General features: G+C 39.6%; 1 protein-coding gene across 4 annotated transcripts in view; it reads right to left on the reverse strand.

Moving 5' to 3' along the window:
- The window catches only part of PCSK5 (proprotein convertase subtilisin/kexin type 5), a 455,881-nt gene that overhangs the window by 170,552 nt on the left and 266,419 nt on the right, over positions 1-18,910 (reverse strand). For all 4 annotated transcript variants that reach the window (XM_046022868.1, XM_046022867.1, XM_046022871.1 and 1 more), the window contains 3 exons: positions 7,272-7,415; positions 2,795-2,897; positions 1,248-1,441 (listed from right to left, as the gene is read on the reverse strand). In XM_046022868.1, the coding sequence (XP_045878824.1) occupies positions 1,248-1,441; positions 2,795-2,897; positions 7,272-7,415 (441 nt within the window). The remainder of the gene's footprint in view (positions 1-1,247; positions 1,442-2,794; positions 2,898-7,271; positions 7,416-18,910) is intronic.

Genomic DNA, 18,910 nt, shown 5'->3' on the forward strand with positions numbered 1-18,910 from the left:
TGCTATTGCCTTCAGGCTCTCCTGGAACTAAGGCCCACTAGAGTGAAGATCTCCTGGTTTCTAAAGCCAGACATGGTGGGAGGGGACTCCTCTTCCTAGTGCTGGGGGTGCCCGGTGTGGAGTCAGATCCTCTCCTCCACACTCGTGATGTCCCTCCTGTTTGTAGTCAGTGGCACCCGGGGTGTGGTTTCCAATTATGTCTCCAGCCTACCTACCCTTTTCAAGGGGGCCTCCTCCCTACTGTTAACCGTGGCCAGTCTGGTCTGCCAGACTCCAGGTGCCTTTCAATTAGGTGTACAAACATAGCTGTTATCTCAGTGTGTCTGAGGAACAGGGTGAGTTCAGGATCCTCCTACCCTACTCTCTCTGGAAATTCTTCAGTTTTGTCTCTAACTCAGCAAATGGATTTCATTTTACCTTGCCTAGTGGAGAGGGATACCTGATAGCATTGGACTCCATTTATCACTTTAAAGGTTTCCTTCTTAATGGCCCTTCCTCAGTAGTTTTTGACACATGTCTATGTCTAAACTTTCTGAAATGTCACACTGATACCATACCGGCCTGGTTCCTTTGGTTACTGTACGGAGAAGAGCAGGCTCGCCTGCTATCTTTTGAAAGCCTGCTTCTGAAGCTGGCTCATGGCTAGCATCTAGGAGTTGGATTTCAGGAGGGTTTCCACCATCCTAACTGGTAAGAGTGGCTCATGGTGCCTAAACTGTACAATCAATATGGTTTATGCTGTTTTCCTCGTAGGAGCCTGGAATTTTGGTATGTGCTGGCTAGATAGTGTCTTTGTGACGATGACCCGGGGCACTGAGACTCGAAGGAGGTTCCCACGTTGAAAGGTAGCCTACATTTCACACCTGTTGTAACCAGTTGTTGCTGGGGGATTTAAATCCATCCTGGGAGAAAACTCAGAAGCTAGTGCTGGTTTTCTGCATCCATTGTCCTATGTACCTTTTCCTGATTTTTACATCGTAACATCGTAGCTCATGGGTGCAACTACATGGTAAGTCTTGTGGGTCTTCCTGGCAAATCACTGAATCTGGGGAGGGGCCTGAGGACTCCCTGACAGTTAGTTAGAAGCATTTTTACACGAATTTTTTTTTTTACAACTCTAACGTGTTCTCTTAAAACCTGGTTAGATCCTATTAGATATAATCGAGGCCTCAATTTCCCTCTTAATGTCATTCAAATGAAAACCTTCTATTTCCTCTCTAAAACCCAAATATTTGAAATCGACTCACTGGGGTCCGGGTATGATCCATCTGGGCAGTGGAGAACACAGCTGTTGATTTCTTCATTTAGGAAGTATCCATATTTACAGGACAGGCATTGGTCACCATGGCTCCCAAAGCAGGACTCACAGTTGGGGGCGCACTTTCTGCATCGCTTCTTGTCAGCATGGTAGTGGCCAGAGGGGCAGCTGGAGACACAGATCCTGCATTGTGGGATGATAAGAAAGAAGGGCGGCATCACCAGCGACGGAGTCCTAGGCACTCTGGGAGATGCTCCACCAACAGCAGCCTTGATCTCAAAATCCTTTTTAAAACACGATGGTAACACCATATCCAAAGAGCCAAATTCTGCTGGTTGAAGCTCTTTCCTGTGTGGGGTGCTCAGGCAGCCAGGCAGCCTCCCAATACCAAGTCTGCTAAGGAAGGCTTGTCTTGGTCCAAACCATCTTCAGGTTCGGGACTAGCTCTTTAAAGGGGATGATGGTTAGAAACGAGAGGCCCAAGAGGAAGGTTGTGGCATGGGGTTGACGGAAACTCTGTGGGAACCACTATTTTATACAAAAAAGGTTGCTAATAAGGGGTTACTTTTGTTTGTGTGTGCTGTCCTACGGATCTTCTGAGCTAGGGGCAGTGGCTGTAGGTTATTGTCTAAATTAATCTAAATATATGTAAACTTGGTTATGATACATTAAAAAAAAAAAGAACTTCCTTAACTGAAGGACAGCTCTTTGTTTATTCATTCAACAAATATTTACTACTGAGTACGAAGTAAAATGTTAGGCATTTTGCTGGTCTCAGCAATGAGAGGTCCTGCAGTAGCCAAGGGCCCTCCCTTTAAGGAACTGAAATGCCAGCCTGCATGTGAACAGGAACTAGAACGTGTCTGGGTCTGTCTGGATGGCTCAAGTGTGGACTCATGGCAAGTCAGCTCCTGTAGTAAGTCTTCCCTGAAGGAGGAGGGAAAGGGGGGCAGGGCGCTGAAGCAGATAGCCTCTGACGGGCCATCACTGCCCCCAGGAGCCTCCCTTTGGACAGATCTGCACAGCTCAAGGCAGAAACCAGGGGCTCAGAGTTACGGTGACCAAGCAGGTCCGCCTCAGTGCCCAGAGTGGAATAGGGAGGATGTGTAGGGCCTGGCACCTCTCCCACACAGGAATGCGGGAAAGCATCTGTTGGGCTGCGTGCTGGCATTTTCATGAAGGGCCAACAGAGCTCTAGCATCAGACATCCATGGATGGAAAGGTCTAGAAGGAAGAGCAGTCCTGTGTGGAGCTAGTCGCTCCCCTACAGCCCTTCCAAATGTGAGTAAAGACATTTGCGGTTTAACAGCATACGGGGACACTTAGTAAGGGTTTCAGTGTTTGGAATGACACCAGGGACACTTAGTAAGGGTTTCAGTGTTTGGAATGACACCAGGAGCGGTGGCTAGGGCAGCAGCCTCTGTTCTCAGCTTAGGTCCTGGAGGAGAACATCCGCAGACATGGCTCCGGTGCAGCCCGTGGGACCACTGGGAGCACAGTGCAGGGTGGGGGGGTCGGACTCAGGCTGATTCTTACCTCGTGTTGTTTTTCAGCTTGTAGTAGTAGTTTAAGCAGTCATTGCAGTGGTCCGGTCCTGGCCCGTCACAGCCCACCTCACTGCACTCAGGGTCACAGGGACCTTTAAAAAAAAAAAAAAATTAAAACTTGGAAAACAAGATTTTAAAACAGGTCTGTTTTACCTTGAATTCGGTATAAAAGGAGACTTTTCTTCTTCCTTATGCAGTGAGAGTTTTTAAGGCGGAGGAATAATGTGTACCATGGCTCTATGCACGGAGATAAACTCCTGACATTTTGTGGGGGAGAAAACCTCAATTACCTAAGTATCAGGAATGGAAATCCAGTCATGGCCTGGGCTTCAAAAAAAGCACATATGGCTGCCTTGTGGGAGATAACACGTATCTCAGAATTCCAATGAACAATGTCATTGTGGCAACTGGAAGAGAACTGATGGCAATTAAATATGCATCATGATAAAAATGTTGGATTTACAGAAAAATGAGAAGTTAAGCTGTTGACAGAAAAAAGAAAAAAAGTTGATTATTCCACGCCTGGACCAGATTGTCTGGCTTGCCCATGGTCATTAAAATCACGGAATACCTCTGAGATGCTGTAGCCAGCAAGAAACATCATTATGGCATCTGGTGCGAGGTTATCAGTGTCTGGTCTGGGATTACAAAGCAGGTACTTAAAACCCAGATTTAAAATTGTGTCCTACCCACAGGCTGGTGGGCAACTCAACAAAAGAAAACTAGACATACATTTTAAAAAATGCAAGCAAGCTTAAAGAATTCCAGACCTAGGATGAAGGTTGCTAATCTTTCATGACATATTCTTTGGTCTAGAGTTAGAATTCACAGACAGGAAGAAAAAAATGCCAGAAAGATGGGAGAATTTTATAACTGAAGAAAAGCTTTCTAATGACATGGGCTAGACCTTTTGCTTGCTTGAACTAACTCCCTTTTTCCTTGTTGTCCATACTTTAGGACATTTGGGCTTGTAATGTTTGAGCTTTTTCCAGTTAAAAGTTCACATGATTTTAACTAGTAGTAAACATGCACAGAATGTACAAACAGTAGTTGATATGTCGGAAATGTCAAAAGGATTTACTGTTGAACCTTCATCTCCTTTGGTCATTACAGGACTCTGTTCTGTGGTTACTGAAATGGTAGAACCTCGGAGGAATGACTTAGAGAAAAATCTAGTATTCAAACACCCTCATTTACCTGGTGAGAAAACAGACTTCTTAAGAATTAGAGTGGCTTGTCCAGCATCATCAACATGGGTCCACCTTCTTAATCCAGCTCCCCTGTGTTCTCCCAAGCCTTAAAACTGATCTCTGAATTCCAGAGCTAGTGTAACTTAGGACCTATCAGCTCTCTGCTATGATACAGCAGGAGAGAGTGTCTCTATGTAAGGGTTGGAACTCAGCCAGCTTTGGATCCTCTAGCCCCTGGAATTTGATGAAACAGTTTAGGGATCTGGTTATGATAATGCCATCTGTGCCTTTAGCCAGGCTGACTTCTTCATGAAGGTGAAAGTCACAGCTCTGAAGAAAAGGAAACATGGGTGTCCCTAAATTTTCACCAGATGATTTCTGCAATTAACTACCCCCCAACTAAACACGCTTTAGACGTGCCAAAGGGCTCCGTATGGCCAGTTCACAGGCCGTGCTGTTTCTTTTGTAATCTTAAACTGTCCCAGATGCAGTTTAGCATTTTAGATTGCAGGGTAATAATGAAATAATTGTCTTTGTTCTCTCACAAGTGCCAATGTGGACATTTCAGAGAAAAACCACAGAGATAGAGAACCATTTGTTCAGAATTTTGAGATTCCCAGAATATGAATTGGAAACCTACCAGAAGGCATATAGCAACAGGTTATTAGGCTCAGTTTATGTTTTTGGATGTTCTTTCTCCTAACAGAGAAGATGAACTGGTTTGCTAGTTATCATGGGAATAGTAATGTTACAAGCTCAAAACAAAATGAGATAATCTAACATGATCGAGCTCCGGTTAGCTCAGCTTGCTTGAATTATTCCAGCTTATGATGGACTCTGGGATATTACCTGTTGAGAATAAAAGGAACTATGTGCATGTTTACAATATTCTGCTAAGGTGATTAATGAAGTACTTTTATCTTTAGTTCATTAAGTGTTATGTCATATCCCAGGAGCACTGAATGCTCCTTTAAGTGGTAGTCAGTGCAGCAAGACAGAAATCAGAGGGGTGCCTGGGTGGATCAATTGGTTTAGTGTCTGCCTTTGGCTCAGGCTATGATCTCATGAGTCCTGGGACAACGCCCCACGTGGGGCTCCCTGCTGAGCAGGGAGTCTGCTTTGTGCTCCCACTCTCAAATACATCAAATCTTCTAAAAAAAATACAGATGCTATGGCTATAATGCCTATAACTGCCCCAGAAAATCAACTCTAAAACTTAATAAAAGTTGAGCAGAATGGCCTGATAGAAGATAAATATGCAATGGCCAATAGATTTCCTAGATACCAGCAGATACTAGTTAGAAAATATGGCATCTTTTCCATTATAACAGCAACAAGACCCCAAAATATGTAGGAATAACACTAAAAAGAATAGAACATAAAATTAAAAGATTTTGGTACAATGGGACACAGTCTGTGTTTTGGATGGAAAGACTTGTATATTATAAAAGTAATTCTTACCTAAACAATTCTCCCCATGGGATTGCATGTAAATTCACATTAAATTCCAATGGAATCTTTAGAGATGGACTTAAGAATTACTATGAAAACAAAATGTTCAACAGAGAATAAAATATAGTGTGGGTGTTACTGGATTAAGATTAAAAAATCAGAAATGGGGGTACCAGAAGAGACCCTGGTTTAAGAATTTATTCTACTATGATAAAGGAGAGACCCTGGGATGCCTGAGTGGCTCAGTTAAGCATCTGTCTTCAGCTCAGGTCATGATCTCAGGGTCCTGGGATTGAGCCCAGTGTCGGGCTCCTTGCTCAGTGGGGAGTTGGCTTTTCCCTCTCCAATAAATATTTTAAAATGGGATGATAACCCAGCCAATAATGTTAGTCTTTATGGAAAATAAAGACAATTTTATCTCATACTATATATCATAAACCAAAATAAGTTCCAGATGAATTAATGGCCAAATGTAAAAAGCAGAGATTAGAAAAAAATGCATGTGGATATTCAGTTGATTTTAAAGATTAAAACTTCTTTAAAAAAAAAATACAAGTGAGATCTGAAACTATAAATCTTACCCTCCAAATTTTTTTTTTTTGTTTTTTTTGTCAAAACAACAGAACACACACAAAAAAACATTTTGGAAATGTTTTCAGGAAATATAATAGTTCCTCCCCCCACTTATCTGCAGAAGACAGCTTCTAAGCCCCTCAGTGGATGCTTGAAACCACGGATAGTACCAAACCCTATATATATCATGCTTTTTTCCTACACATCCAAACCCATGATAACATTAAATTTTTAAATTAGGCACAGTGAGAAACTAATAACAGAACAATTATATCAATACACTCTAAAATCTTGTATTTATCCATCTTCTTGTGACAATGTGAGATGATACAATGCCTGCATGCTGAAATGAAGTCAGGGCAATGGTACAGGCATGGTAATGTAGCATAAAGCTATTACTGACCTGATGATCTATCAGGATCATCGGCTTCCTGACCATTAATAATGGGATACTACTTAGTAGTAGTGGCATTACTACTAGGAAACAACAAATAAGGGGGAACTACTGTATGGAAAAAATGTGAGATAAGAAAATGGTGCAATTTGAATAGAAGAATGGGTAAAATACAATTATGTTTAACTCCTAGAACTAAGGAGGAAAAATGATTTACTAATAAAGCTATAGAACTTTTAACATGTTCTGTTTTTCTGTTTTGTTTTTTACTTTTTTCTTTCTACTCCATTTTGGCAGGAAGGAGTATAATAAAGGCACAGCTGGTCCCAGCATAGACTGGTACATCTTGTCTGGAAAGGAATGGGACAAAATGTATCCAAGCTCTCAAACTGATTATTCCCTTTGATGCAGTAATTCTCAGAACTCCACTGTAAGGAAATAATTAAAGATATAAACAAGGACTGATAAAATAATGATGTTCATCCAAACCTTATTTAAAAGAATGTAAAACCCGCAGCAGACTACACATCCCAGGTTATGTATTAAATGTAGTACAATCGTGGGATGGACTGTTACGCTGCCTTTTAAATATCTGTTGTGAGGATATGTGACAACAGGGAAATATGCTCTTAATAACCACACGAGAAAGAAAAAGAACATGAAAACTCTCTACAGTGTGCTTTTTGCTTTGAAGAAAACAGTGCTGTGTGAATATACGCGTGCAAATATTTGGGGAGGAATAGAAAAGAAGAAGGAAGAAAATATATCAGAATATCGCTAGAAGCTGATCTGTGTATGGTGGGGTAAGGTACAAGGGTTATTTCCTTAGCCTCTGCCCCTGTTGGAAGCCAGCTCACCTGCATAATCGTCTGTGCCGTAGTCATCGGTGGGGTCTTCGACTCGGCTGTAGCGGACACGTTCTACTTTAGGAAACTCGTTGGTTGGTGAGTATGGCTGCACGGAGGTACCATAGAGGACCAAAGACCATTCTTTCAATTTCCCTTGAGAAACAAAAATGAAATCATAGCATGACCACACACTCACTCTTGAGCTTTATAATTTAATTCCTTCTCATTAAGAAAAAGCAACAGAAGAGTGTGGCAAGCATTTTCATATGCATCCTAGCATGAGGTGCATAGCTGGGAATGCACATTTTCCACCAGTTGAGGAATCACTGACATATCACGTATGTACTGAGTATCAACTATAGGATAAGTCTTAATTTAATCAGCATTTTAAGAAGACTGAGAAGTGAATACCTCTCAGATAGTTGGACCAAGGGCTGATTTCAAATTATGGGTGTTTTAAAAGAGAACCTCAGAATTTTACAGAGGCCTTTGTTTTTCTACATATAAATACCATATTTGAATTTTTAAAAAAATGTTATAAAAAGGACAAAACAACTACTTTGTTCCATCTAACTGAATTACTCATTTAATCAATAATACATCACTATACTAAGCTATAGACCTGAGCTGTCCAGTGATACCCTCTAGACATTTGGCTACTTAAAATTTAAAAATTTAGTTCCTTGGTCATACTAACCACATTTCAAGTGCTCAACAGCCGTATGTGGCCAGTGGCCACAACCATGGATATTGCAAAGACAGAGTATTTCCACCACTGCAGAATGTTCTAGCAGACAGTGCTGCAATGAACCATTTTCTGGTCAAGAGTGCCTTGAGACAGGAGCCACAGGTTTTAACTCCTTTGCAGAGAAGGGTCTCAAGGAACATTTTGCTTTAGTCCTTACTTCTTTTAAAAACAGCTTACAGGTCACTAAGCTTAGTAAGATTCACATAAAGAATCAACCATCAGCCAAAGTGATTAAAAGAACCCATCAAAAACATGGAGAGTGCTAGGAGGAAGCAGGACCTCCCTGAAGGTCCCTCCTCCACTCAGCCAAATACAGAGAATCTATGGTGGGGGACAGGGTTCTGCCACAGCCCCAAGACTGGTGAACTTGAGGTGTCAGCTGATCCATTTATTAAGTTTGAATCCATTCAATGTTCACAACAATTGGGAGGTAGGCACTTGAATTTCCAGTAGAGAGATGAAACACGCATAGAGGTTGATAATTTTCTCAAAGGCACTTAGCGTGCAGGTGGCTATTAAAACCCATCTGGGGGTTCCAGTTTAGGATGACATGCAGGAAGATCCTGAACCCACTTCTTCCTACAGACTGACTGAGACTACAGCTATATAGGGAACAGTCTCCTCTGAAAAAGAAAACAAAACCAACAGGCTGAGTGGCTCCTACATAAGAGGCAAACAAAACACCCACATGAAAGCAGGTAAGAGAGGACGAGACACAATCTTGCAATAAACCCCACCCCAGGCACTGTGACCCACAATCAGGACTCAAAACTCCACAGAGTTTCTCTGCAAGAAGCAAAAGGTTTGAATCCCATACCGGGCACCGTAATTTTTAAGACCTGCACCTGAGACGAGTCCCCAATACCTCGAGCTTTGAAAACGAATAGGGCTTGAGCCCCACAAGGCTATAGTGAATGGACTAGTTTTTTGTTTTTTAATATTTTATTTATTTGACAGAGAGAAATCACAACTAGGCAGAGAGGCAGAGAGAGAGGAGGAAGCAGGCTCCCCGCGGAGCAGAGAGCCCGACGTGGGGCTCGATCCTAGGACCCTGGGATCATGACCGGAGCCGAAGGCAGAGGCTTTAACCCACTGAGCCACCCAGGTGCCCCGAATGGACTAGTTTTGAAGAGCTTGCCTGTGTGGACCCACCAGCCCCGAGGCTCAAGTCAGAGGCAGCCAATTGAAAAGCACGGACTTTCTACGAAAGAGGTTTATTTGGTTATCTTTACATACAGCTAGGGGCCTAAAGAAATACTTTCCAGTGGGCACCATCTTGGCTCTCTCCCTCAGTCTTGCTCCAACTCACTAGTATCTCCCAGAAGGAACCTCCACTCATCTGGGACCCAAATTTTTATGGCTGCCTGCCAGGGGACACCTCTTGGTTGCTGGCACTGGTGGCCAGCAGGACTTCTGTTTACTGGTAACACCGGACTGTAAACAAAATGGACAGATCTATGCTTCAGCTCGCCCAGAAGAGAGAGAATCAAAAGCATCTAAGTCTTGATTTCAGCTCGGGTCATGATCTCAGGGTGGTGAGTTTGAGCCCCACTTTGGGCTTCATGCTGAGCATGGAGCCTGCTTAAGATTCTCTCCCTCTGCCCCACCCCCCAGTTCATTAACTCTAAAAAAACAAACAAAAAAGAGGCGAAGTTATAACCAAAATAAAAATAAAAACCATGAAAATATAAAGTATTAGACTATCATCAATTACACACCAACGAAACGAACAACCTAGAATGGGTAAATTTTTAGACCTATGAAACCCACTAAGACTGAAGCATTAAGAAACAGAAAATCTAATGAGAGCAATTACTAGCAAAGAGATGGAATCAGTAATAATAATCATAATAAAAAAACCCTCCCAACAAAGAAATGACTAGAACTACATCTTCTCTGGTCAATTCCACCAAATATTTAAAGGAATACCAGTCCTTCTTAAACTCTTACAGAATATAGAAAAAAACATTTCCAAACTCATTATATGAGGCTAGCTAGCATTATCCTGATCCCCAAACCAGATAAGGATGCCACAAGAAAATCCCTGATGAACATAGATGCAAAAGTTCTCAACAAAAAATTAGCAAACTGAATTCAACAATACCTTGAAGGGATCAAATTCCATCAACAAGTGAGTTTTATTCCAGGGATACAAGAATATTTCAACATTCACAAACCAATCTATGAGATTCACAACATTAACAAAATTAAGGATGAAAATCGTATCATCTCAGTACATACAGAAAAAATATTAGCCTATTTCAACATCTATGATAAAAGCTCAATAAAGTATGTATAAGGGGAATAATAAGCACCATCAAGATCAGGAATAAGACACTCACTTTTAAACAACAGAGTATTAGAAGTCCTAGCCAGAACAATTAGGCAAGAAAAAGAAAGGGCATTCAAATTAGGATGTCACTGTTTACACATGACATGGTATTATATATGAAAAACCATAAGGGTGCCACCAAAAACTATTAGAACTAATCAACAAATCCATAAAAGCTGTATGATACAAAATCAAACAAAATCTTTTGCATGTCCATACCCTAGTAATGAACTATCAAAAAAAGAAATTAAGAGAATTCTACTTATAATTGCATCAAAACAATAAAATGCTTAGGAATTTAAGCAAGGGGGTAAAAGACATGTATACTGAAAATTATTATACATGATGAAAAAATTGAAAACACAAATAACTGGAAAAATACTCTGTGCTCATGGATGAGAAGAATATTGTTAAAATGTCCATACTACCCAAAGCCACCTATAGATTCAATGTAATACTATCAAAATTCCAATGGCATTTTTTTTTTTTGTATAAGTAGTACAAACAGTCCTAAAATTTTTATGGAAACACAAAAGGCCAAATCACTCTTGAGAAAGAAAAATGAAGCTGGAGGCATCGAGCTTTCTGATTTCAAAATATGAAGCTATGGTAATAGAATAGAATAGCACACAGAAATAAACTCGTGCATATATGGTCAATTAATTTACAGTAGCCAAGAATACACAATGGAGAAAGAATTTTAATAAATGATATTGGGAAAACTAGACAGCCACATGCAAAATAATGAAAGTGAACCACTATCTTACATCAGACACAAAAACTAACTCAAAATGGGGGCACCTGGGTGGCTAATCATCTGCCTTTGGCTCAGGTCATGATTCCAGGGTCCTGGGATCCAGTCCCATGTCAGATTCCCTGTTCAGTGTAAAGTCTATCTGTCCCTCTCCCTCTGCTCCTCCCTCTCACTCATGCGCTCTCTCTCAAATAAATAAAATCTTTAAAAAAACCCCTCTAAATGGATTAATGATTCGAACATAAGACCTGAAACCATAAAACTCCTAGAAGAAAACATAGGTCATAAGCTCCTTGCCATCGGACTTGGTGATAATTTTTTCAGATCTGACCAAATGCAAAACCAAAAAAAGGAAAGTAAGTCTGACTATACCAAACTAAAAAACTCTGCATGGCAATGGAAGCCATCAAGATGAAAAGGCAACCAGCCTACTGAATGGGAGAGAATATCTGCAAATCATGTATCTCATGAGAGGTTAATACCCAAAACATATAAAGAACTCCTACAACTCAGTATCAGAAAAATAATCTGATTAAAACATGGGTTGGGAATATGAATAGACATTTTTCCAAAGATGGGTACATGAGGCCAGCAAGTATGTGAAGAGACGTTCAACATCACCAATTAAGGAAATGCAAATGAAAACCACAATATCACCTTACCCCTATTAAAATGGTTATTACCAAAAAGACAAGATCTAGCAAGTGTTGGTGACGATGTGGAGCAAAGGGAGCCCTTGTGCACTCTTGGTGGACACGTCAATCAGTGCAGCTGTGATGGAAACCAGTATGGAGGTTTTTCAAAACATTAACAATAGTTAATAATTGGAATAATAGATTCAGTTATTCCACTTCTGGGTGTATCTGAAGAAAACAAAGCATTAACTTGTAAAAGTATATGTACTCCCATGGTATTCAAAATAGTCAAGATATTGAAACAACGTAGGTGTCCACTGATGGATAAATAATAAAAATGTGGTATTTTTACCAGCGGTAATAATACAGTAGAATCATATTCATAAAAAGGAAGGAAATATTGCCATTTGTGAAAACATGGATGGATCTTGAGGGCCTTCTGTGAATTGAAATGTCAAAGACAATACTATATGATCTCACTTGTATGCTGAATCTAAAGAAAACCCAGAATTACTCTGGTGATCATTTTGCAGTACGTACAAATATCAAATTATTAGGTTGTATGCCTGAAACTAATATAATGTTACATATCAATTATATCTCAATTAAAAAAACAGAAAAGCCATTCAGAAGCCAAATGCTGTTTTTTTTTTTGTTGTTGTTAGAGAGACTGAGTACACAAGCAGGGGTGGATGGTGGAAGGGAGAGAGGGAGAGAGAATCTTAAGCAGGCTGTGGAGCCCAGAGTGGGGCTTGATCTCATGACCCTGAGATCATGACCTGCACTGAAATTAAGAGTCAGATGCCTAACTGACTGAGCTACTCAGGTTCCCCAAATGCTTTGTTCTTAAACCATTATATGAAACAACCTTCCTGTTTATTTCCAGGAGTTTACAACCTTTAAGTTTAAAAATGGACATATTCTATGCCACATTCTTTGTTGTTTGACATTTGCACTGGGCCAGCCCATTGGTTTATATGTGCTTGCCCTCTGCCAGCTTTTCCTTGGACTTACATGTTAATGACTATGCTTTTCATAATTAGGGTGCCGTTCAGTCTCAGAATTCCAAGAGTTATACATTAAGTAGTGGCAAGAAATGAATGTCTAACTGAAATTCATGACCCGCTTGCCTTTACTAGCAATGCAAAAGAGAACACATTTTCCTTTGGCAACTCTCAGGTATACAAATGGAGCATATAATGCAAGGACACTATCAGAATTCCAATCCATCAGTCATCCTAAAACCTGGCTCATTTAACTTAAGATCAGTTTGGATCTAAAATTTACCCTTGTATAATACTTGTAAGAATGCTGACTCATAATTGATTATTTTCATTTGTGTTCTTTCTGAAATGTCTTGTAAGCCCACTGGGGACATACTTGTTGGGCAATTCATCCCTTTATGTTTCACTTATTATGTAATCTTATTTCCTTAGAATCTAACACAGTTCACATCAGATATTGCCTTATTTGGGCCATCATGTTTCCCTTATCATAATGTTTTCCATTTGCTAAATTACTTAGGAGATTTTGCAGTTGATGATGCAACTTTCTGTTAAGAAATCACTGTGTAAATACAGAATGAGAAAAATCTATTGTACATGTTGGTATAAAAGTGCAATCTGCCCAAGGATGAAAACCCAAGATAGGTCTAATGTCTAACAAAACAAAGACAACGATTAAAAAAAAATCCTTCCTATGGATTTCTAATTCAAGATGTGGGAAGACCTTGAATTCACCAACTGCACAGACACACTCACTCTCTTCCTCCTGAAGTAGAACTAAGTGCTGACTGAACAGGTTCCATTCTAGAAAAGATAGACCACATAGAGAATGGCAAGAAAGATGGAGACAGAGTCATGAAGGGACTTTGCCCTCCCCCCAACACCATGAACTGCAGCAGTTTAAAAGGGTAACTAGAACATGTAAGATCCAGCCCTAGAACTCCACCAAACGGCAGGGGCAGCTGTGGAAATGTCTCCAGGTTGGAGGGGCTGGTGAGTGCCATGGTTTGCATTCCCCCTTCACCCTGATAGCACAGAGAGGAGCAGGGTCTAGAGCCAATGCTGTTCTGTTGCCTTAGTGAGGTCTGGGCCCTTAGCCCACACTTTTAAATGTTTAAAAGAGGAACTGGAATATAAAGGATCCAGCTGAAACTCAGCCAAATTGTGGGAGGTGCTGGAACTCCCTCTGGCTCAGAGAGGCTGGTGAGTGCCATGGTCTGCATTCCTCTTCCACCTTGATAGCACAGACAGGAACATGGTCGGGATGCCCTTGTCAGTTACTACCTCTATAATCCCCAAACCCCTAGCCCACATAAGCCCCAGCTGTCCCACCAAGGCAGTCCCAGCGTGGTGCACAGGGATACCTGGATCAGTGCTCACTATAGCTCTAGCCATCTCACCAAGGGGACACATGTGCCAAGTATCCAGGAATACTCTAGGCCCACAAGTTGGCTCACAACTTGCCAGGACTTCCTTGATGCAGGGTGCCTCCTGATCTGCTGGCCTGAGCCTTCTGGGCTTCAGATGGAGCTTGGATTTACTTTAGCTTCAACTGTCCTCCCAAGGTGCCCCTCAGCACAAAGACCTCTGGGACCCCATAGCTTGTAGCCACTTCAGCTTCTCTGCTTAAAGAGTGTTGTGACCCCTCAGCTTACATGTACTTTGGTTTCAGCTGCTCTGTTGGGGCACTCTCTATGTGAAGAGAACTGGGACTACCCCAGCCCATGTCCACTTCAGTATTAGCTGTCTTGCCAGGATACCCTCTGCACAGAGTGTTATGATCCCCAGGCTGGTACCCACTTCAGCTTCAGCTATTAGACTGTGGTACCCCCTGCACAGATTGCCTCAGGACCGCCCTGTCACAGCTCAGGCCAGTCCACCAGGGTAGTCCCAGCATGGAGTGACCTGGGACCTCCAGCCAGCCAGCTAAAGTCACCAGGCACATACAGTCTGCAAAGCAGATGACCATACACAAGATCAGTCCTTCTAGTTTAGGATAAGTAGCTCTTCTGTCTAATTCTTAGAAACAAATGCAGAAACCCAAGCAAAATGAGTAGACAAATGAAAAGAACAAATGAAAGAACAGACAAGCCACATAAAAATAACAAAGTGAAATGTACATAAGCAATATGCTTGATAAACAGTTCAAAATAATGGTCATAAAGATGCTCAGTGGACTAAAGAGAGGAGTGGGAAGAGCTCAGAACATCAGCAAAGGAAATATATAGAAAAATCAATCAGTTGAAGAGAACTAACTGAAATTAAAAATACACTATAAGGAATCAATAGTAGATTAGAGAATATAAAAGAATGGATCAGTGATCTGGAAGACAGGGTAACGGAAAGCATCTGAGCTGAACAGCAAAAAGAAAACAAAAAATTAAGAATGAGGATAGGCTAAGGGAACTCTAGGAAAACATAAAGCAATCAACCATTCACATTATAGGGATTCTAGAGGGAAAAGAGAGAGAGAGAAAGGGACAACAAACTCATTTGAAGAAATAATAGCTGAAAACTTCCCTAGCCTTGGGAAGGAAACAGATATCTAGGTTTAAGAAGCAGAAAGAGTTCAAAACAAGATGAAATCAATGAGATTTACACTAAGATAACAATTAAAATGGCAAAGATTAAAGATAGAGAATATTAAAAGCAGCAAGAGAGAAATAATTAGTTATGCACAAGGTAAACCTCATAAGGCTTTCAGCTGATTTTCAGCAGAAAATTGCATGCCAGAATAGAGTGGCATGGTATATCTGAAGTGCTAAAAGGAAAAGCAAAACAAAACAAAACTCCACATCCAAAAGTACTCTACCTAGCAAGATTATCATTCAGAATTGAACGTGAGATAGAGTTTCCACAAACAAAACATAACCATTAAGCCAGTCTTACAAGAAATGTTAAAAGGGACTTTTTTAGTTGAAAAGGCCATAATCAGAAGAAAATTATGAAAGGGAAAAATTTCATGAGTAGAAACAAACATACAATAAAGGTAGTAGAACAATCACTTATGGAGCCAATATAGAGGTTAAAAGACAGAGGTAGTAAAGTCAATTATATGTTTAAAAAAATTAGTTAAGGGGAATCAGAAAATAAAGAGATGTAAAATATGGTAGCATATATGTTAAATGTGGAGGGGGGTAGTAAAAATGAAGTTCTTTTAGAATGTGTTCAAACAAGTTATTCTCAATATAGATTGCTATATACTTCAGATGTTATATATGAACCCTACGGTACACACCAACTAAAAACCTTTAATAGATACATAAGAAGTAAAGACAAAGTCAAGCATAACACTCTAAAGAGTCATCAATCACAAGAAAACAGAGCAAGAGAAAAGAAACAAGAACCACAAAAACAAGCAGAAAACAATGAACAAAATGGCAATGAGTATATACCTATTAATAAATTACTTTAAATGTAAATGGTCTAAATACTCCAATCAAAAGGCAGAGGGTAGTGGAATGAATAAAAAACCAAGACCCATTTTATGTTGCCCACAGGAGACTCACTTGAGACCTAAAGGGATATATAGACTGAAAGTGAAGAGATGCAAAAAGATATTCCATGAAAATGAGATCAGGAAAAAAACAAAATAAAAACAGCCAAGGCAAAAATATCAGACAAAATAGACTTTAACACAAAACTATAACAAGAGGATAAGAGGATATAATACTTGTAAATATCTATGTACAACAATGGAGCAATAAAATTCACAGAAAATGATATAAAAGAAGAAATTTACAGTAATACAATAATAGTAGGGGCCTTCAACACCAGACTTACACCAATGGACAGATCATCCAAACAGAGAATCAATAAGGAAACAGTGGCCTTGAATGACACCTTAGACCGGATAGACCTAAGAGATATACAGAGTAGTCTGTCCAAAACCAACAGAATATACATCCTTTCCAAGTGTACACAGAACATTCTCCAGGATGGATCATGTTTTCTGACCACAATAGTATGAAACTAGAGATCAATTACAAGAAGAAAAGTGGGAAAAAACCACAAACACCTGGAGGCTAAACAACATGCTACTTGTCAACCAATGGGTTAACCAAAAAAATACACTGAGACAAATGTAAATGAAAGCACAGTGGTTCCATATCTTTGGGAAACTAAGAAAGCAGTTCATAGAGGGAATTTTATAGTAATATAGGTCTACCTCAATAAACAAGAAAAATATCAGTTACACAACCTAACCTTACACCAAAAGGAAGTATATGAAGAAGAACAAACAAAGCCCAGAATTAGTAGAAGGAAGAAAATAATAAAAATCATGGTATAAATAAATGAAACAGAGACTAAATAAACAATAGAAAGATCAGTGAAACCAGAGATGGTTCCTTGAAAGGATAAACAAAATTGATAAACTTTTAGTCATCCTCGTCAAGAAAAATGAAGAGAGGGTCCAAATAAATAAAATCAGAAATGAAGGAGAAGTAACAACTGACATCACAGAAATACAAATGATTACAGGAGACTACTACAAAAAAGTACAGGTCAACAAATCAGAGAACCTAGATAAAATGGATAAATTCCTAGAATCATATACTCTTTCAAAATGGAGTCAGGAAGAAATAGAAAATCTGGACAGACTAATAATTACTAAAGAAATTTAATCAGCAATTTAAAAAAAAAAAACCTCCCAACAACAAAAGTCCAGGACTAGATGGATTCACAGGTGAATTCCACCAAACATTTAAACAAGAGTTAATACCTATTTTCCTCAAACTATTTCAAAAAAATAGAAGAGGAAGGAAAGCTTCTAAATACATCCTATGAGACTAATGTTACCCTGATACCAAAACCAAAGGCACTACAAAAAAAAAGAAAACTACAGGCCAAAATCCCCGATGAACACAGATGTAAAAATCCTCAATAAAATACTAGGAAACCAAGTTCAACAATACAGTAAAAGGACATTCATGGTGATACTGAATCTACGGATACAACGGTGGTTTAGTATCTGTAAATCAGTCAATGTTCTATACCACAATAATAATAAAGAGATAAGAATCACAGGATTGTCTCAGTAATGCAGAACAAGCATTTGACAAAATTCAATATCCATTCATAATAAAAACTCTCAACAAAGTGGGGTTAGAAGGACATACCTCAACATAATAAAGGCCATATATGACAAACCCATAGCTAATGTCATACTCAATGGTGAAAAACTGAGAGCTTTTCCTTTAAGATCAGAAACAAGACAAAGATGCCCACTCTTGCCACTTTTAGTCAACACATGGTACTGGATGTTTTAGCTGTAGCAAACAGACAAGAAAAAGAAATAAAAGACATACAAATTGGTAAGGAAGTAGTAAAAGTGTCACTATTTGCAGATGACATGACATTATAAATACAAAACCCTAAAGACTCCATCAAAACTCTAGAATAAATGAATTCAGTAATGTTGCAGGATACAAAATTAATATTTGGAAATCTGCTGCATTTCTATACACTAACGATGAAGTAGCAGGAAGAAATTAAGAAAACAATCCCACTGATAATTGCACCACAAAGAATAAAACACCTAGGAATAAACTTAACCAAGGAAGTGAAAGATTTAGAGTCTAAAAAGTAGAACACTGACGAAAGACATCGAAGACAACAGAACAAATGGCAAAAGAGTCCGCGCTCACAGATTAGAAGAATTAATATTGTTAAAATGTCCAGACAGATAATACTAAAATTGGTGTGAAACTACTGAAGGCCCCAAACAGCCAAAGCAGTCTTGAGAAAGAACAACAAAGCCGGAGGTATCACAATGCCAGATTTCAAGATCTACGATGAAACTGGAGTAATCACAACACTACGGTCCTGGCACAAAAACAGACGCATCCATCAGTGGAAGAGAATAGAGGGCCCAGAAATAAATCCACACTTCTATAGTTAATTAATCAACAACAAAGAAGTCAAGAATACATAATGGGGAAAAGATGGTCTCTTTAATAAATGGTATTGGGATAAGTGGACAGCTGCACGCTAAAGAATGAAACTGGGTCACTTTCTTACGCCAGACACAAAAATAAACCGCAAAAAGATGAAAGACATAAAATATAAGACCTGAAACCATAAAACTCCTAAAAGAAAACACAGCCAGTAATTTCTCAAACATTGCCCTTAGTAACATACTTATGGATATGTCTCTTTAGGAAAAAGAAACAAC

This window comes from Meles meles, chromosome 11, assembly GCF_922984935.1.
Source record: "Meles meles chromosome 11, mMelMel3.1 paternal haplotype, whole genome shotgun sequence".
Classification (NCBI taxonomy): domain Eukaryota; kingdom Metazoa; phylum Chordata; class Mammalia; order Carnivora; family Mustelidae; genus Meles; species Meles meles.